This window comes from Penicillium taxi (genome assembly GCF_028828555.1).
Source record: "Penicillium taxi strain IBT 34144 chromosome Unknown utg000003l_segment0_segment0, whole genome shotgun sequence".
Classification (NCBI taxonomy): Eukaryota; Fungi; Ascomycota; class Eurotiomycetes; order Eurotiales; family Aspergillaceae; genus Penicillium; species Penicillium taxi.
In genome coordinates this window covers 3,028,772-3,047,581 of record NW_026643205.1, presented here as the reverse complement: position 1 = coordinate 3,047,581, position 18,810 = coordinate 3,028,772, and the positions used below count along the sequence as shown (strand labels likewise).

The following is an 18,810-nucleotide window of genomic DNA, read 5'->3' as shown; positions in this document are numbered from 1 at the left end:
TCCATACCTTGAGATGAAAGATATGCCAATTGTAAAAACAAAAGGACCCAGTAACTATCAGTCCATCATCCTTGTAGACCTCAGGCTATAATTTCTAGCTCGCCCTTTCTGTCCTTGGCGTAAACATCCTTCCATTGGTCCCATAGTCGTTGCAGCTCCTGAACATATTGCGAATGCAGCTGGTCGATATATGCATCATCGAACTTGTCCCGGTTCTGCTGCTGCATTGCGGGAATCGGCCGTCCCACCACGATGTTCAAAGGACGGCGATATGGCATTAGCCCGACATCGTAATTAAACACCCCACGGGCATGAAATAATGGAATTGTAAAGCCCATAGTTTGCTTTACTAGCATCTGCAGCTTGTAAATGATCGGGTGTTCATCCGAAGAAACTTGATCATAAAGATCGTTCTCTCCGAAGGCTAGGACCGGGACCAGATCGGCACCCGTGTGGATTGCAAGCTTGATGAACCCTTTGCGACGTTTCAGTACCAACTGCAGGGAATGTGGCTGGGCATTTAGAGATTCACGGGCTCCACCAATGACGATGGTAATAGCGCGGCCCATGCCTTCGCCATTTTCACCCCCCTTGCTTAGAATATTCTGGCAGGATTCTCGGGATACGCTTGCAAGTCCCAAGGCGAGCGCATATTCTCGGTAGAATGGAATACGGAAGTTTGAATCTAATGTCAAAAGGGTGTTTGTGATACCTGGGAAAAGCTTGGAGAAGCCCAAGGCCTCCGTCCCGAATGCGGCAAAGGCTCCATGAGAGATGATTCCGTGCGGGTGATAGCCAAAGATGTATTTTTTGGTCGGGGGTAAAGGCTCCTCACGGTGAAGCCGAGCAGGAAAATACGATGCATAGATTTTCCAGATCGGAAGAGATCGTAACAATCGACTTCTGCCCTTGAGTTCACCAGAAGTAGACGCTGTGGAGAAAAGAGATATATAGACCAAATATGGAAGCAGCAGTGGCCAGAACAGAGGAATAGAACAGGTGAAGAAGAAGCCCGTTAGAAATATGGCAATAGTGAGTGTATGACATAAAACGACGAATGTCTGTAGGCGCCGCTCGATACCAATATTGAGTGGTGCCCAATGAATGCTTTGTACATCAATAATTATCCCAAATTGTGAATACATTTGGAACATACCGTTTCTTCTCCCCATTCTCAGCCCTGGGAGAAGCAGGCTTTAGATCGTGAGAAACCCCATTCATTGTCTTTAAAGAGCTTGGACGTACGGCGCGATGGGGAAGAATACAAAACGAAGATCCGCCTTCGGATAAACTTCGATGACGTTGTTCTGGCTTAGGTAATGCATATAAACATCAAACTTAGGAATTCAATTGAACGTGTATAATGAGAAACTTGAGTCTTGATATCTTGGAAATTGTTTCTAAAACTGAATATTTGAGCTCCCCCAAGAAACGCCAGACCGGATATTTGATGTAATTGATGTAATCGGTTTATGCCTTGACCATGAATATCTATTTTCGTGTTAGCACGCCCAGGAGGCGGTTTGAAGATTAGCGATTTAGTGTTAGCACTCACCTCGTTGAGATATTTTGGGTCCAAAAGAGCTTTCTTCTTTTGCGCAATATGACGGCTTCGGAAGACTTGTCTTCCAACAGGCCGGTGCTCTCGAATTACTGTTGTCATGATTTTGGGTGCGGCAATTGTATCGCTTTTCTCGGCCTCTTCCTCCGCTTTTCTCTTTTTAGATTTCTTTTTAGATTTCGATTCAGATGAGCCATCAGCTTCATCGGATCGTGATCGGGACTTGGACTTCGACTTGGATTTCGACTTGGATTTCGACTTGGATTTCATTTTGTCTGATTTGGATTTGGATTTGGACGATTTGCGAGCCAGGGCAGATGAATCACTGGAGGCTGAATCACTGGAGGCTGAATCACTGTCGTCATCTTGATGTTCAACCTTCTTCATCTTTGGCGCTTTTTTGGAGTCTTGTTTTAGTTCTGGGGTGGGTAAAGCGACCAGTTTCTCATGGGCTAATAGACCACCAGAAACGAATCGAACTTCCGGGAACCTTAGGGCAGCATATCGGGCTAACTTAAAAGTGGACTTCTTCTGATCCTCTTTTTGTAACTCCATTTCAGACTTGCCGTTCAGCCGACCGAGTAATCTTTGGAATGCATCGAGCCCAGTCTGTTCGTTCTCCCGCCCTGGACGAGCGCCCAGTCCCAGGGTATCATCCTTAAGCGTCACTTTGATATGTGACAAACTACCTGCAGTCAAGAAATCGGCGTGTGCAGCATCAAGAGCTCCTAAGCGCTCACCAGGATTCCAACCCTGAGAGCTCATGATTCGATGGCCGAAGCCAGTGGTGGATCGAGACCATTTCGTATTGTTGGGATCATGTGAGATCTTAACTTTCCTATAATTTGTTAAATATAGGTAAATATTTGTTGGTCAGATTCAATGCACATACTTTTTAGGTGCCGCTAAGCCCATGATGGCTGGTTGAGCTGAGAATAAAATAAAAGTTGTTCGTTGCGAGAAGAAAAGGGAAAAAAGTTGAACTTTGGAATAAAGTGGATGAGTCAGCAGCTGATAAGGATCTCGTCCTCCGCGGAGCCAAGTTTATCAATATCAACGGCAATCTACGTACGGTTCACATCATTACTGTTCAACTTCTACCACTTGGGTACATTGTGGTCATCTCGAGACTCGGTTCAAGCTTCAACACTCTCATATATTATTTTCAAGAGACTGAAAGTGGTTCTATGTCCATGGACACCGATTAAAGGACTACCCTACATTCTGCTGAGCACGTGAAATAGTAGAGGCTTCGTAGATCTTACATGGGGTTTAGAATTGTTTACACTCTATGATACCATGGTCAATCTTCGGGTACTCTGCCAAGATCATCCTCAACGAACAATTGCACTTGTGGCTTCTGATTATGTGTTAATATTCCACTACAGCGCGGCAGATGCCAATGCGAGGACTGAACCCCGCTGCCAAGTGGAGTTCTCAGATATTGCCTCTGTCAATCTCAAAAATTATCGTTCTTTGGGCGCTGGAGATGGTACTTTGGGTCTAATCACACTCAATCAAGATGTCTTCGTCTGTGTGGTCACTGCCTCTTCCCAGGCTGCTACTGTCAAACCAGGAGAAACCGTATCCAGGATTGATTCAGTGGACTTTTGTGAGCACTGAATCAAACACTTCTGTCTCCGATATTTTCTAACAGCTGCAGACTGTCTAAATCGCTCTGACTACGAATATGGCCTAGAATATGAGACTGGCTCTCAATTTGCCGCTGAGGGGCGAGTCGGTCAGGATAAAGACGTGATGACTGATCATCCTTTCTTGGCTTTGAAGAAGCTTCTTAGTGATGGGAGCTTCTACTATAGCCTCGATTTTAATCTGACAGATCGTTTACAGGACCGGTAAGCGGCCTTGCTCAATCTCTCAATCCGGTAAATCTTAAGCTGACTAGTCATTAGTGTAGATAAATCAGCAGCATTCGATATCGATACTCTAGATGAGGATATGCTCTGGAATTCGTACATGATCAATCCTCTTCTTCTATTCCGGAGCCACCTATCGCCTTCGGACAAAGCCAAGCTAGATGCGTGCCAGCTTTTGACATGTGTCATGCGAGGATATGCCAGCACATTGAGAGTTCCTGCAACAGTTTCTATTCTGCCTCAGGTACGAACTAATTCCCCTTCTTCACTCACCATCATATCCCGGCAATCATCCAGGCGGGCCGGTACCAGATTCAATTCACGGGGCATAGATGATGATGGCCATGTTGCCAATTTTGTTGAAACAGAGTTGATCTTGTGGGTGGCGCCAGGAATTGCCTTTTCATACGTTCAAGTTCGAGGCTCTGTTCCAATCTTTTGGGAGCAAACCCCGGGCTTGATTCCGGGGCAGCAGAAGATCGAAATCACTCGGTCAAGCGAGGCGACGCAGCATGCCTTCAATCAACATTTTGAGACTCTTGAATTGGAATATGGAGCCGTACATGTGGTTAACCTTCTCAGCGAACTCAAACCTGGAGAGGCATCACTGTCGGCCAAATATCGAAAGCATATTGCCCACAGCTCTCTCCGGAAAAAAGAAGGTTCTACCGAATCTTATCGGAACAGCCTACTTCGTTTGACCGAATACGATTTTCATGCTGAAACCAGGGGTATTGCTGGTTATGAAGCGAGCAACGAAATCAAGCACAAACTGGCCGGATCTCTGAATGGATTCGCCCACTTTCTGTCAGAGGATACCACCAATGGTGAAAAGGATACATCTAGCACTTCCTCTGTGATTTTGCAGCAAGAGGGTGTTTTTCGAACCAACTGCTTAGACTGTTTGGATCGAACAAATCTAGTTCAAACTATTATCAGCTCAATGGCACTGAAGTCATTTATTTGCCAACAAGGCGGAAGACTTGACTCTGATATGCAAATGCGACACTCGACGCTCTGGGCTGACAATGGCGATGCACTGTCAAAAATATATGCCGGTACCGGTGCTCTCAAGTCTTCTTTCACGCGGCATGGAAAAATGTCGCTTGCTGGAGCCCTTGCGGACGTACGGAAAAGTGCCACACGGCTCTACGTCAACAACTTCACTGATAAAGCCCGACAGAACACCATTGATCTCCTTTTAGGTCGGTTGGCAAATCAGATTCCGGTTCATCTGTACGACCCAATGAATGAAGTGATCACCGAAGAGCTTAGCCGGCGTGCTTCTGAATATTCCTCCACCAAAAATATCCGGCTCTGGGTGGGTACCTTCAACGTTAATGGTCGCGACGAAGGACCTGGTCAGGACCTCACTCCATGGCTGTTTCCAGAAGAGGATGAATCAGATATAGATCCCATGATATTTGCTGTTGGGTTCCAGGAAATCGTTGATTTGAGTCCCCAGCAGATTATGTCGACAGATCCTGGAACCCGAAAGGTTTGGGAGAGAGCCGTACATGACTGTCTCAATAACCAAGCGAAAAAAAAAGGAACTGGTAAATATGTGCTATTGAGAAGTGGGCAGCTTGTGGGCGCTGCCTTAATGATCTTCGTGAAATCAGATGCTCTCAAAGATATCAAGAATGTTGAAGGCACTGTTAAAAAGGCAAGTCTTCCTTGTTGAGCCTTAACCAACCTTTTTCCAACAACTGGACTAACTGATGAATAGACTGGCCTCTCTGGTATCGCCGGCAACAAAGGTGGCTGTGCTATTCGCTTTGAACTCTGCAACACAAGCCTATGCTTTGTTACGGCACATCTAGCTGCCGGGTTTGCCAATTACGAAGATCGAAACAGAGATTATGAGACCATTAACGGAGGTTTGCGATTCCAAAAAAATCGCTACATTGCGGACCACGACAGTATCTTCTGGTTCGGTGATTTCAACTATCGCATTGGATTAGGCAACCAGATCGTGCGAGATCTTGTGTCACAATCAGACTATCAAAAACTTTATGCAAACGATCAGGTAACTCTTTCCAGTCCCATATATTTATTCCAAGGGTTCTCTCTGACAAGAGCAGCTAAACTTGCAAATGATTGCTGGAAGAGCTTTCCAGTTTTATTCCGAAGGATCCATTCAGTTTGCACCGACCTATAAATATGATGTCGGCACAGAAAACTATGATACTTCGTAAGATTCTCTTCTTCTCTAATCGACACAAGTACTTACTTTTCTTCAGTGATAAAGGTCGTATTCCAGCGTGGTGTGATCGCGTGTTATGGAGAGGGAGAAATTTACGTCAAACGCAATATCGCACAGCCAACCTTCGTGTATCGGATCACCGCCCAGTCTGGACGACATTTGATGGAATCATTGACGTCGTTAACCATGAACACAAGGATAATTTACGTCGTCAAATCTACGAGGCGAAGAAAGGCGATACTCTTTCTGACTCGGTCCATCTTCTGGATCTTGAAGATGAAGATAGTATGCCGCACGTCTCCATCGCACCCGGACTCCCACCTGCTAGTTCTGATCGAAATCGATGGTGGCTCGATAATGGTATTTGCTCTTTATGTTCACATGATATAACCCGCAACTAATTCACTATATAGGAGCACCCGTCAAAGCAACCGTGCAACCGCCCGAAGAGGGGTTCGTTGCCAATATGCAGCGTAAATCCAATCCCTTCTCTCCGGATACTGAGCCTGATTGGGTATCCAGCTCAGAATTGATGACGACGCGGATCTCTGACAAAAAACCTCTGCCTCCCCCTCGGCGGGAAACTATGGACAGCTCTGACTCTCTAAGTCAAAAGCTGCGCATCGAGAAATCACCGCCAGTGGTTCCTCGGAAGCCAATCGCGCTGAGTTCTCGACGCTCACTGCAGTCTCCGGTTAACGGTTGTGATGATATTGAATACAAGAAGCCACTAAGTAGTTCGACTCAAAGCAGTAAAATGCCTGTCAGTGCTGATCTTCTTGGTGATGCCAACGAGGAAATAGGATGGAAGCCCCTTCTTTCTCAGTGAGAAAGATCAGGCACTCAATGACGGCATTAGCGTCATGCAAAGCTCGCATGGGCTAAGGGCTATGCCTATCAAATATAAACGATATTTAATATATTCTTGTTCAGGTGATTTATTTATTTTCATCAGCTTACATTCAGAGCTATAGTTGATTCTTCTTCTCTCTAAATATCAATATTTAAATGCATTGATCCATGAATGTTGTATCGAAAGTGCAAACTGATGAATTTTAACGCTAGTATGCATCACTGTAAATTCATCTTGTTCAGTGTCAAGAGCACCTGGGTAGTAAATTAGGTAGCTAGGCACTCGGGTTATGAGGCTCATTCGAGCTTAGGCCAATTAGCTAGGTCCACGGTGTCTACTTATAGGCAAATACAACCCAACCCGGGGTTTCAACCCAACCAAGCTTGCATGAAGCATGGAATCATTCATGTAATACAAACCAATCACCGATGAACAAGTCATATATATTCCTGGTAAACACGAGATGTCTTAGTCTCAATAATAGTCATAGCTCGTATTGGTTACAGGTTTCCGGGAGGATATGACAATCCTATTCTATCTTGAATCAAGTCGAGATTAATTTAATTTGTAGAGAAATATAATTAATATCAATTCATTGAAAATTGCAGTCCAAAGGAAAGAACAACGTCAGAGAAAAAAGTAGAAAAAAAAATCTCGTATCTCCATAAACGTGAATCGCTGCTAATCATCCCCGATTCATCATAATCATTATCCGTAGTCAACAATAGACTCTCGCAAGAGAAATAATTCATGGGAATCCAACTAGATAGGGCAGCCAGGTAGCTCGAAATTCATAGCGCACCCGGAATATATTCCTCGAAATATTTCGACCAGGATCTCATGGAAGCATTAAAGTATTGTAAGTAGTATAGTGTAGTGTTTCTGATCCCAACTAACAAAGGACTCGGGAGAGGCGAACGGTAATAGTTTCTTGATCACCTCTCTCTTGTATCAACTGCCTCGTGAGCCTTCGGCGTGGAGTGCTTGAGACTTCAGGTAGCATTTCAAATATCTGCCGAAGATGAAACGCCTCAGCGTGTAGTCTGCTTCAGTTCATCTTGATATTATATGAGAAAGTCGGAGGGACTAAGTAACCATCACAGTGGGTAGGCAGTCCTTGTCCCACGCTTTATCCTCGATCACTTAGCGGCAGGTTCAGCAGCCTTCTTTGGAGCAGGTTTTGGTCTAGGACGGCTACCAATCATCCACTTAGTAAATGCTAGAGGCTCAGCAGGCTTGCGTGCAGGTTTCTTGGTGGCTGAGAGAGGAAGTCAGTATCATTAGAGAAAGGTATAAGAGGGTTTATAATGCCTACCAGCTTTCTTTGGCTCCGCGGTCTTCACAGGAGCAGCTGGTGCAGGTTCCTCAGCCGGCGGAGGAGGAGGAGGATCAGGATCCTTGGGTTTCTCAGGAATAGGCCACATGTGCATGGTGATTGACCAATCTGGCTCCACAACGGTATCCCAAACCTGGGGAAGAATGATATCGCCATTTGGCCCCACCAGATCATAGTGTCCCTCGGCAACATGAGGCCCGATCACGTCGATGTGTAGAAAGGCCTGTTTGATGAGGTCTTCCATTCCCTAGAAAATGTTACTGCAAGTTCAAAGCCTAATATAGAAAGATCTCCTACCTGCCAACTACAACATAATTCAAAAGGAAAGCTGAATTTTCTCCCAACAGCATCTTTGAATTTGATGGGCTTCTTCTTCTCCGCTGGTGGCTTACTGGCAGCAGCTTCAGTAGCTGCGGAAGCTGCTGCTGCAGCCTCTGTTACCGCCGCTGCCGCTGCCGCCGTTGCTGCTGCAGTCGCTGCTGCGGCGGCCTCCGATGCAGCAGCTGCAGCTGCAGCAGATGCCTCTTCCTTGGCTTTGGCCGCGTCTTCGGCTGCTTTTGCCTCTGCGTCTGCTCGAGCCAGGGCAGCAGCTTCTGTTGTAATCTTACGGTCATGTGCAAGCTGCTCCTCCAGAGCTGCTGCCGCATCCTTCTCGCGCTGTATACTCTCCAACCGAGCCTTTTCCTTATCTTCGCGCTCCGTGCGTTCATCCATGATAAGCTTCTCGAGTCGGGCGATTGCGTCCTCGTGAGCAGTGTCTTTAGGGGCCTCCTTTGGTTCTTCTGCAGGAGCTGGAGGCGGTGGTGACTTGGGCTCGGGTTGAGATGGGGATGGCACTTGTTGGGGATAATTTGGAAAATATGACTGGGGCACCATTCCTGGATACATAGGGTAAGGAGGTCGAAAGTTGTTAAAGTAATTGGACGGGAACTGAATCATCTCGTGGAGGTAGGGAGAGCCAGGGTAGGCTGAGGGTGCATGAGGAGCCATTGGATGTGGCATTTGTGGCTGTGAGGGATTGTGAGGATCCATACGTGATTGCGGTTGATGAGGAGGGTGTCGAGGGTGCGCTTGGTCTTGCGCAAAGTATGGATGTATGGGAGCTCCGTGAGGATACTGAGGTCCGTAGGGGTATCCAGCGTTAAATGGTTGACCGTTAATATGGACAAGCTGATCGGAGGAAGGGCCATTCTGATGCGGGAACGGATGAACACCCTGAGGATACGTAAAGGAATGGCCAGAAGATGTGCTTTGAGGATATCCCCCAGGTGCAGGGGGTGCGGGAGGCGCCCATCTGGTCCGTTCACGTGGATAATGACCAGGAATCTCCTCGGAGTCTGCGCTGCCCGGCGACTCTGGTGAATGTCGCCGGGCACGGGGAGGAAAGTTTTGCTCAGAAGATATCATTTGTCGTCGCGACGGTTGGTGATGGCGTGAGGCCGAACGAGAACCGTGAATCGAGCGATTGTGATGGGAAGTCCTTGGGCGAGAGGCTGAATCAGACGGTATCACTTCATCTGGATATGACAGATGCGCCCACTCATCATCATCTCCGTACTCATGATCAGAAACGTGTACACCCGAGTCTTCTTCGTCCGACACAGATAGATCCGAGTCGTTGTTTCCAAAGCTGATTTTGACCCTAGTTTGGATGGGATGGTCAGTAAACAGTAAACAAGGGGGCTAATAATAAAGATATGTAGATAAAAACGGGACGAGAAAAACAAAAACATACGTCATAGAGATGGGAAATCAAAAGAGTTAATCAAAAATAAGGGGTTGTTATAAACCGCCTCTGATTCTCTTGCATATGGGGAGAAAATGGAAGAAGAGAGGAATGGGAAAGTGAGGAAAAGAGCCGCGTTTGGTGGGGGGTTTATTTTTTATGGTGTTTTAACGCGGGGGGATCTTTGGAATGGACAAGAAGTCACCTTTGATTTATATAGGAAAATTGTAAGGAAAATAGGTATTTTAAATTTATGTTGACTGCCTGATCTTGGTCTCGTTGGGCATTTAAAAGTAAAAAGATTAATATTTTTTTTAACTGCATGGATCTGCTGCCCAAAAATGCCCAATTATGGACAGATTCTCAGATGAGATGCAGGTTATTAGTGAAGGAACTCTTGTTCCTTTTTGGAAATAAACATGATAAGTGCCAGGGGGTTAAAACTAAAAGGGTATTCATCTCATAGAAGGTTCAATTCAATTATTTGGACTCAAAGCGATTCAATAGCTCCTTGGCCGCAATGAGTTCACTGCGACTGGATGCCCAATATTGATTGTCAATTGTCCGTGACTGGACAATGTCACCAAGCCTCTGGAGAGCAAATCTCTTCAACTGGTCAAGGGTTGTCCTAGAAGGAATGGGCTCGCTAGGATTCTCGGTGCAATCGTTCTCCAACAGGTGGGATGAAGCCTAAATCAGACTCTTTTCAGTAAGGTATTCTTCAAAGATCTCAAAAGGTACCATTTAACTACTGACCAGGGTTAATCCATAGAATCCTCGAAGGTAATCATCACAAAGTTCAACACTTCGACAGAAATGCTGCACGGACTTGCCTGCAAGTCGACGTGCATCGCTATTGGCTGACAAAGAGCATACATAAAGCACTTCCCCCAGTCGCGCATGGATCTATGATGAGTCAGTATTTGATAGGATCAATCAAAGATAATGCAGAGAGAGAAAAGAGAAAGCATTGGTCATACATTCCAAGCATTGGGCGCGATCAACAAGGCTTCTTCAAGACTGAAAATGGCCTGAGAGCCGAGTCCCTGGGACTGATAGAGATCAGCTAGTTCGCACCAGGCTTCGGCATCGGTGGGGATAGCATCGAGAAGCTGGATAATGGCTGTGATAGCATCAGAGGGTTTGTTGAGCGAGCGCAAAAGTGCTATGCGACGCTTCATGATAGGCTAGAGTAGACGTTGACTTAATTACCATGGTCGACACAAAGGAAGGGAGAAATAAAACAAACCACATTGATAGGTTTATCAGAAAGAAGATTCTCATATTCCTCCAGGCATTTCTCTAAAGCAGCATGGTCTTTGGCAGTCGCTTCCTGGTATAAGCCTTCCAGTCCCATTACTCGCTCGTTGGCGGGACCAAAACGGTGGCTTAACCGATCTAGACATGTCCTTGCTGACTGGTCATCTCCTGTTCGGAGACAGGCAAGGAAAAGCTGCTCAATCTTTCCATATTTTTCTGCGGTGTCTGCAGATGAAGTTGCCAGCTTTGTGGGTCCGGAACCTAGGATTGTAGGTGCTTGCTGGGATAGATGGAGGGCAGAAATTAGATCAGGTCCATTGATCTCATGGTATTCAGCAACGGCACCCATGATGACTAGATAAGGGGTTGCAATAGTGCTAAATTAGATCCAGAATGAAGAAAGTCCTTTTCAAGTACGGAATAGGGAAGGAGATGTAGGTCGAGGTGGAGACTAGATACTGGTCCCGTGACGCTTATCGGATAAGATCCCCACATAACAACTTCCAGCTTCACCTCGACATTTCCCCAAGACCTGTACTGGAAGAATTATGCTGTGTTGGTCTTGAGCACATTGGGTCTGGTTTTTATTTTAACCTTGACTCTATTTCTTCTCACCCACAGAGAAGCGAGAGGGTAAACACAATGTCTGTACTGTCTGTGGCTCACATACCGTGTCTTTGACTAACATTGTAGTCATTAGGTTTGAAAAGTCTCTCTATGACCTAATTAAAGGTCTCCGAAATCATAAAGGTGGTGAAGATGATTATATTCAAGGGTCTTTGCGTGAATGCAAAGCCGAAATCAAGTCTCAGGATATGGGTAGGTATATCAGTTCTCCCCCGCCATCTTTTGGTACTGACCCTTTTGCAGATAAAAAAGCAACAGCCCTTCTGAAGCTCATTTATCTGGAAATGTTTGGCTATGACATGTCCTGGGCATCCTTCCATGTTCTAGAAGTGATGTCATCCACGAAATTCTTACAAAAGCGTGTGGGCTATCTTGGAGCAGTGCAGAGCTTCCGACCAGATACGGAAGTCCTGATGCTAGCAACAAATATGCTTAAAAAGGTTTGTCTTGCTCCATGGTGACATTGGAACCTTTGAAGATTTCCTGTCTCTCGATACCTAGTTCTGTCTAATACAGATTCCAGGATATTGTGTCCCCAAATATACCCGTTCTATCATTACCACTGGCCGCATTACCACATATTATTACCCCTTCATTGGCAATGTCACTGTTACCTGATATACTATCTCGTCTATCGCATTCAAGTTCAGTGGTTCGCAAAAAGACAATTGTGTGTCTCTACAGGCTCGCCTTGGTATATCCCGAGGCTCTGAAACTGGCATGGCCCAAAATCAAGGAACACCTCATAAATGATCAGGAAGACAGTAGCGTGACAACAGCAGCTATCAATGTCATTTGCGAGCTAGGCTGGCGGCGGCCCCATGATTTTCTTCCTCTGGCACCCAGGCTTTTCGAGCTTCTCGTGGACAGTGGCAATAATTGGATGGCTATCAAAATCATCAAACTTGTTGGTCTTTTTTCTGCCCTGGTAACGCTCACTAGTTCTAACAGATACAGTTTGCAACATTGACCCCACTGGAGCCACGGTTGACCCGTAAGCTGCTCCGACCATTGACCAATATTATTCAGACCACTTCAGCAATGTCATTACTTTACGAGTGCATCAATGGCATTATCCAGGGGGGAATCCTTGACGGGGATGATAGTCTGCAAGAAAGGGATGAAGTTGCAACTCTTTGTATAGGAAAGCTCCGTGGAATGATTGTTATGGATTCTGATCCAAATCGTAAGACTTTTACACCTTCCAATCTTATTCTCATAATCCGGCTAACGCACTATTATCAGTGAAATACGTTGCTCTCTTGGCATTGAATCGCATTGTCACTACGCATCCAACATTGGTATCTATGCATCAGGATGTCATCATGGATTGTCTCGACGATGCAGATATCTCTATTCGTCTCCAAGCTTTGGATCTTGCTGTTGGAATGGTCACCAGTGATAATCTTCAAGCTGTAGTGAATCGGCTACTGGAACAACTTCGACTGGCCTCGTCGAGAGACAGCGGTGATCGAGATGGAAATATGGATCGACTGGACACGGAAGACATAGACACCTCCAGTACGGCCCCAGATCTAGTGGCTGTCCTCCCGAATGATTATCGAACTGAAGTCATCCACCGGATTTTAGACATGTGTTCACAAGGTAATTACTCTGAAATCGTTGACTTTGAGTGGTATGTCGCCGCTTTGGTTCAGATCGTCAGTCTTCTGCCTCATTCGGAATTGGATGAGGAATGGTTCATTCCTGTTGTAGGTGGTCAAGATGTTGCACCTGACACAAAAACAAGCGTCGCTTTCCGAATTGGCTCTGAAATACGCAACATTGCTGTTCGGGTTAGAGGTGTACGCCTGGAAGTAACTCGGGCAGCAGAATCGCTTTTACTTCTTGATAATCGGTCCAGGTTGTTCCCTACTACCTCAAATATAGGCGATGGGATTCTTGGGCCTATCTCGTGGGTAGTGGGGGAATATGCCGATGATCTATCATCTCCGAACAAGGCTCTTCAATCACTAATTGACTTGTCTAACGTCTCTTTGCCTCCAAGTACTCTTCAACTATTCCTGCAGGCAATCCCAAAAGTCCTCGTTCAGGTGACTCGAGACTGCGAAGCAAGGGACTCCTGGAAAAGTGATATTTCACTTCTGCTTGCCCGGGTATTGGAATTTCTCGAGGCATTGGCTTCTCATCCTGAACTAGAGGTGCAGGAGCGAGCCATTGAGTTTCTGGAAGTTCTACGGCTTGGGGCTGAAGCGATACACCCCGAGGCTAAGGAACTGCCGTTTCTCCTTTCCTCTGTCGTGCCGGGTCTGTTTATAGGACTCGAGCTCAATCCCGTGGCCGTCGGTGCCCAGAGAAAGGTGGTGCTTCCTTCGGATCTACGTCTAGATGAAGCATTCAACGATGACATTGTGAGCATTTTTCAAGGCCTGGATAGCCCAATTTTAGATCCGCACCAGCACAATGGTCTCCAGGACTTTTACTACATCGCAGACCTACCTCCGCCCTCCAAAAAATCGTTTTATGAGTCAACTCCCATTGATAAACAAGTCGATTCATCCTACCAGAATACCCTCGGTGTTCCAACTAGCTACCCAAGTGCATTGGAGAAGCGGAAAGTCACCCGGAATGAACGCTTCCGAGATGATCCATTTTACATAGCCCCTTCGGAAGTCTCATCTGATACATTCGTACCATCGCACGGGCTATCCCATTCTCCTAGTGAAGCCTTGGATGTTGATTCCATTCCCATTATTGACTTAAATCTGGATGATGTGAGCCATGTTCAAGGGATTCGAGAGGCCCGAAGGAGTCGTCGAACAAAATCTAAAAGAATGGAAGTTGCAAGTGATGAAACTTTTGGTTCTGTTGAGGTTCCCTCTCATGAAAATATGGTTGAATCTGCCAATACTGTTCCGAGGCAATCACTTTTACTACAGGTGGACTCTAGCGGTCTCGGGGATCTTTCGCTTGATAGTAAAGGTAAAGACCAAGGCTTGGCCGGAGATGAGGGGGATGCAGAGATGAGGAAAGCTATGCAGAATGTGGAGAAAATGCGTCTGCAGATGCAACGGGCATCTGAACGAATTCAGCCGGAGGGAATGCCCGCAGAGGGGACCTTGGTGAAGAAGAAAAAGACCAAGAAGACCAAGAAGAAAAGGGATGAATGATGAAGCTGACACAGTAGGGTGATGATGTTGCATATGCGTAGAATTTCTGAATTTGAGACATTGAAATATGATAGAGTATATGGATATCTTCCACTTGACAAGCTAGTTGTAATCACCTCGTGCCTCATACGTGCCCGAACCTTGGGTGACTCTTGTGAGGGAGGGGAATTATTGCAGGAGAAACATTGTGTTTTTGATAGACCGGATTTCTGGAAGGGGTATCTTAATTGAACAGTGACCATCGTATTGGTTTATCTGGTCAGGCGCGAGAGCACCGAGGCCACAGTAGACCAGATCTCAGGGACGATCCTTACGAGCTCCAATAGGAGGCCACCACAAACGACAAAGGCCAAAATGACTGCAATGATCAGTTCAATTCAAAGATTTCTCAAAGAGACAAGGTATATAGATACATACCAAGCCAACCCGCAGAAATGGGTGCCTTCGCAATTGCTTTAGGTTTGGTGATGGGACCTTTCCCTCTTTTGGCGGACTCGCTCTTAGCAAATCGTTCATTCGCACGTCGTTGCTGTGGTGTTTGCGCCTAGTGACATGTCAGCTTCTAAGCTTCTTCTGGGGAGCGAATAAATCTACCATGGCTGGTGAGGTTGCGGGGGTTGCAGGTGTAAAGGAGAGGGAGTTATTGAGAGTTATAGAGAAGGAGTTAAGGAGGAGTTAAGGAGCTAAGTTTATCAACAGATAAGAGGCCACGTTTTCGAGATTCGGCATTGAAATGACCGCGCTTATTATTACGTACTTAGTTTTTGTTAAATAACTTGTTAAATATTTAATTAACATACTCAGTTATAGTTATGAATTATATACTGAAGTAATGAAGACGTATTTATTCAACATTTCTTCATTTTCACCTGTCTTTTGATCATTGGTCAATTGCCTGGTATTCTCTATAGGAGTGGATCTACAGAAATAAATCATTGAGCACTTTTCGTCCACGAATACAGTCATTTTCATGATTTGGCTCTCTCACTGTCTCCTTAATACCATCATCAATCCATTCCTTAACAGTGGAATGCTCTAGCAGCCGACTGATATAGCCCTGGGCTGGTTCATTCAACTTGACGCCATAGGTTTGGAGTCTGGTTACAATAGTGCATACATGGCATCTACAACCGTAAATCCCCTTACCCGCCAGCCAAGGTCCAGCGAACCTCTCCAACCCCTCTTTGAAGAGGGCACCAAAGCGAGAAATATCTCTCTGGAGGTTTTCACTGATTGGACCAAGTTCGATCCGGAACCCCACATTCATAGAGCACTCGTCATGAATGGCGGGGAAGCTGGAATGCATTTCAGCAGCGGCAGACCTGGCGAATGCAATTGTTGGAAGGTACAAGACTACGTTTTTCTTCCATCTGAGGGCTTCGAGTGAGCTTAATCCTGAGAGTTTTATCTCCTTTTATGACCGCTCCTGTTGAAGGCACTATGTTCTTACCCATATTGGTCCTATTTGGATTCTTATAGCTGCTTCTTCAATAATTTGATATATCTTCAGCCATGTTGGTAGGAGCTAGAGCTCTATGTCGAGAGCTACTGTGGATATGCTTTTAAAGGCACCTCCGATCATGATCGCCGCATGTTTCTGAATCTTTATGAATTCGGTGACTAGATGGTTCCGTTCTGTTGCTAGAATTAACCTTGCCTCTAGGTAGAACTATACTGAAACACCGAATGGTATCTGCGGTATAACCACTGCTTGGTATACCTTCTATAGCGCAAGAAGTGATGTGCCCTATTTTGATTCTGCAAGGCCTTTAAGGGCCTCGAGGCTTCCGCTGGCCTTTGCCCCCACTTTCTTTCGATGTGTGGAGAAACTAAGTTCTTTGTCGAGCTAGACACCTAGGTATCTGGTTGAATCGGTAGGTGGATTTGTCGGTTACCCATTATTATAGGCATCTTATCGTGGCCTTGGTATCAGCCTATTAGATCGTGGGCGTCTAGGTCGAAGATATCTGTTTCCCCTGTTGATCTTGGTGGTGGGTCGCCTTTGGTGTAGTGTCCTTTTTCCGTGAGTTGTTGGGTGGATTAGTTCTAACTTATCCGGGGTGCCCGGTGAATTTTGCTCAGTATCTTATTACCTAGTTTTCTGCCTTCACTAGCGCTGCTTTAACTGTGTTGATGTTCGCTATATAGGAGTCTAAGATCGTTAGGATAAATATCGTCTACCTACCTATATGCTTCGCAGCTTCTGTTCCACTGTTTATTGAGTAGTTGGTATTCTTCGACCGCCCACGAAATCCTGGTCGCTATGATCGATTCGGGTAACTTCCCTATGGTATTAAGTAGGGCCGCTAGTCGATATGATTTCGGCATTCTATAGAGTACTACTGTTATTGATCTTTAGAAGTGGAGGGGATTGTATCCCACTCTAATATATGATTCGAAAATCTCGGTTACCATCGAAACATATATTAAAGGTTTCGATGGTGGCAAGACGTTTCCACACTCTGTTTGGTATAATATCGTCGCTTGGTGCTTTTGGGTGAGGGCCGAGGCATGATATATTGCGTCCTCTACTTTATATCTCGATACTGGAGGGAGGTAAATTCTGTTTTCGTGAATGGTTTATGGAATATCGCTAAGGTCTGCCTCTGGTGGTTCAGGGAAGAAGGATTTTCTGGGCGCCTGGACCTTCTCCTCTGTTGCTATGGCTAGGTTTTCCCCGTCTTTTAGGGCTAGTATAATGCTATCCCCTACCCAGGCTCTGTTCCGCGCCCATTTAGCCACTTTCCAGAGCTCTTTTAGGCCTTGGGAGGTTTTATCCTTAACCTAGTTCTGGAAGCCCCTTTATAGTGTGGAGTTAATCGTCGTACCTTTCCTGTTTCTTATCCTTTTATACTCATCCTCATTCTCCTCTTAAGTGTATGCGCTTCCACTATCTTTGCGCTCTCCTTGTTACTTTTATTGCCTCTTAGCATCTTGGACTACATCCCCGCCCTATACCAGGTGGTGTAGGTTAAAGTCGCCGAGCGTAATATATGAGATTCGGTGTTGTTCGTTGGCCGGGATAACTATTTCCTTGAGGTCAAGAGCCCCTTATTGCTGCTGTTTGTTCTATATGTTAATGATCCTGACCTCTCCTTGGTCTTCTATCTATCTAGATTCAGAGCTCTTGGCAGTCTTTAGAGTGTACAAAGTATGCCCATCCTATAAGGGGTTTGGCCACAAAAATCACTACCCTCGCTCTTCCTCATACATTGTTCTATGTGGGGTATACTAGCTCATGTGTATATTATACTGGGTGGTGCGTCTGGTCTTGAAAGGGGTTGTTCTATGGTTCCTGAATTGCGATTGTATCTCTATAGTAAGTACTTCGGGGTCTCGAAGGAACTTCCATGACGATGTTTTTTAAGCGGTTCGTGTATTCAGTGAGTGATCATCTAATAATATTGTTCAAAAGTCAGAGTCTTGAGATGCCGTCACTGGAAGCAAAAGGATCTTGCAACCTCATGAATGCTTTTAATACATTCCGAATCTCTTTTTATTATTTTCTATATCTATATTTCACATAGAAATCAAAATTATAAGATTATAATATTTGATATTTTGGGATTAGTAAATAAGATCTAGAGTATAATAGATCCATCGAGAAAATGTAATACTATATAGGATCTACTATAAATAAATTTGGAAGGAGTTTGCTAGTCCCTTTATATTAGATAGATATCAATAATTACATTTTTGTTTTTCAAAACATGCAGTACTAGTATATAAAGAATAAACTTTCTTCTAAACCAGGTAGATAGATATTTACTATTAAAGATTGACAGTAAATTGAATATTCTATATAAAATCATCTATTTGATTCTTCAAAAAGGCTGGTCCAATTAATATATATAGTGAAGTATCAAAGTACATTCAGACTAGACTATTAATAATTAATATACGATTTGAGCTTTAGTTACAGGTAGCGTACAATTGAAATTTATGCCAACTGGCCTACATAAAGGCATATCGTATTTGGGATTAATATATCTGTTTGTTGCGACAGCCGAGAAACAAGACCATCAACAAATGGAAAGTATTTCGGCCGAAAAGCTTCTGCCAAGACAGTGACTCTGGAACTAGATTAGTATATCACGGCATCCTTGAACGATATGCATTCATCGCAAACGACACCCTTGAGCGATGTGCGTTCGCGACAGTAATGTCCCGCCTTCACCGTCTCTTCTGTCTCGGACGAATGTTGGCATTCGTCCAGGACAGAGGGGCACCCAT

General features: G+C 45.1%; 6 protein-coding genes across 6 annotated transcripts; 2 read left to right on the top strand and 4 right to left on the bottom strand.

The window, feature by feature from the left end:
• Window positions 1-80: 80 nt before the first annotated feature.
• Window positions 81-2,476, bottom strand: N7495_004567 (diacylglycerol O-acyltransferase 2A; the record flags this gene model as incomplete). Its single annotated transcript, XM_057207218.1, has 6 exons — window positions 81-1,107; window positions 1,157-1,180; window positions 1,246-1,307; window positions 1,556-1,710; window positions 1,918-2,399; window positions 2,454-2,476. 6 exons carry the CDS (start codon window positions 2,474-2,476, stop codon window positions 81-83), a joined length of 1,773 nt encoding a protein of 590 aa, XP_057064898.1.
• A 384-nt stretch (window positions 2,477-2,860) lies between these two features.
• On the top strand, window positions 2,861-6,473 carry N7495_004566 (SacI domain and endonuclease/exonuclease/phosphatase family protein; the record flags this gene model as incomplete). Its single annotated transcript, XM_057207217.1, has 7 exons — window positions 2,861-3,173; window positions 3,225-3,417; window positions 3,475-5,104; window positions 5,168-5,467; window positions 5,523-5,632; window positions 5,682-6,004; window positions 6,058-6,473. The coding sequence occupies 7 exons, from the start codon at window positions 2,861-2,863 to the stop codon at window positions 6,471-6,473; spliced, it is 3,285 nt and encodes a 1,094-aa protein (XP_057064897.1).
• Window positions 6,474-7,636: 1,163 nt separating this feature from the next.
• Window positions 7,637-9,240, bottom strand: N7495_004565 (uncharacterized protein; the record flags this gene model as incomplete). The annotated part of the gene is made up of 3 exons (XM_057207216.1): window positions 7,637-7,755; window positions 7,813-8,070; window positions 8,139-9,240. The coding sequence occupies 3 exons, from the start codon at window positions 9,238-9,240 to the stop codon at window positions 7,637-7,639; spliced, it is 1,479 nt and encodes a 492-aa protein (XP_057064896.1).
• Window positions 9,241-10,039: 799 nt separating this feature from the next.
• Window positions 10,040-11,171, bottom strand: N7495_004564 (uncharacterized protein; the record flags this gene model as incomplete). The annotated part of the gene is made up of 4 exons (XM_057207215.1): window positions 10,040-10,249; window positions 10,316-10,465; window positions 10,540-10,746; window positions 10,809-11,171. Coding segments are annotated over 4 exons (930 nt in total), but the record flags the coding sequence as incomplete, so codon positions are not given.
• Window positions 11,172-11,461: 290 nt separating this feature from the next.
• On the top strand, window positions 11,462-14,577 carry N7495_004563 (putative AP-3 complex subunit delta; the record flags this gene model as incomplete). Its single annotated transcript, XM_057207214.1, has 6 exons — window positions 11,462-11,492; window positions 11,513-11,638; window positions 11,690-11,886; window positions 11,970-12,374; window positions 12,404-12,632; window positions 12,692-14,577. 6 exons carry the CDS (start codon window positions 11,462-11,464, stop codon window positions 14,575-14,577), a joined length of 2,874 nt encoding a protein of 957 aa, XP_057064894.1.
• Window positions 14,578-14,828: 251 nt separating this feature from the next.
• N7495_004562 (RAMP4 family protein) lies at window positions 14,829-15,174 on the bottom strand (the record flags this gene model as incomplete). Its single annotated transcript, XM_057207213.1, has 3 exons — window positions 14,829-14,935; window positions 14,995-15,121; window positions 15,172-15,174. 3 exons carry the CDS (start codon window positions 15,172-15,174, stop codon window positions 14,829-14,831), a joined length of 237 nt encoding a protein of 78 aa, XP_057064893.1.
• Between the last annotated feature and the right edge of the window lie 3,636 nt (window positions 15,175-18,810).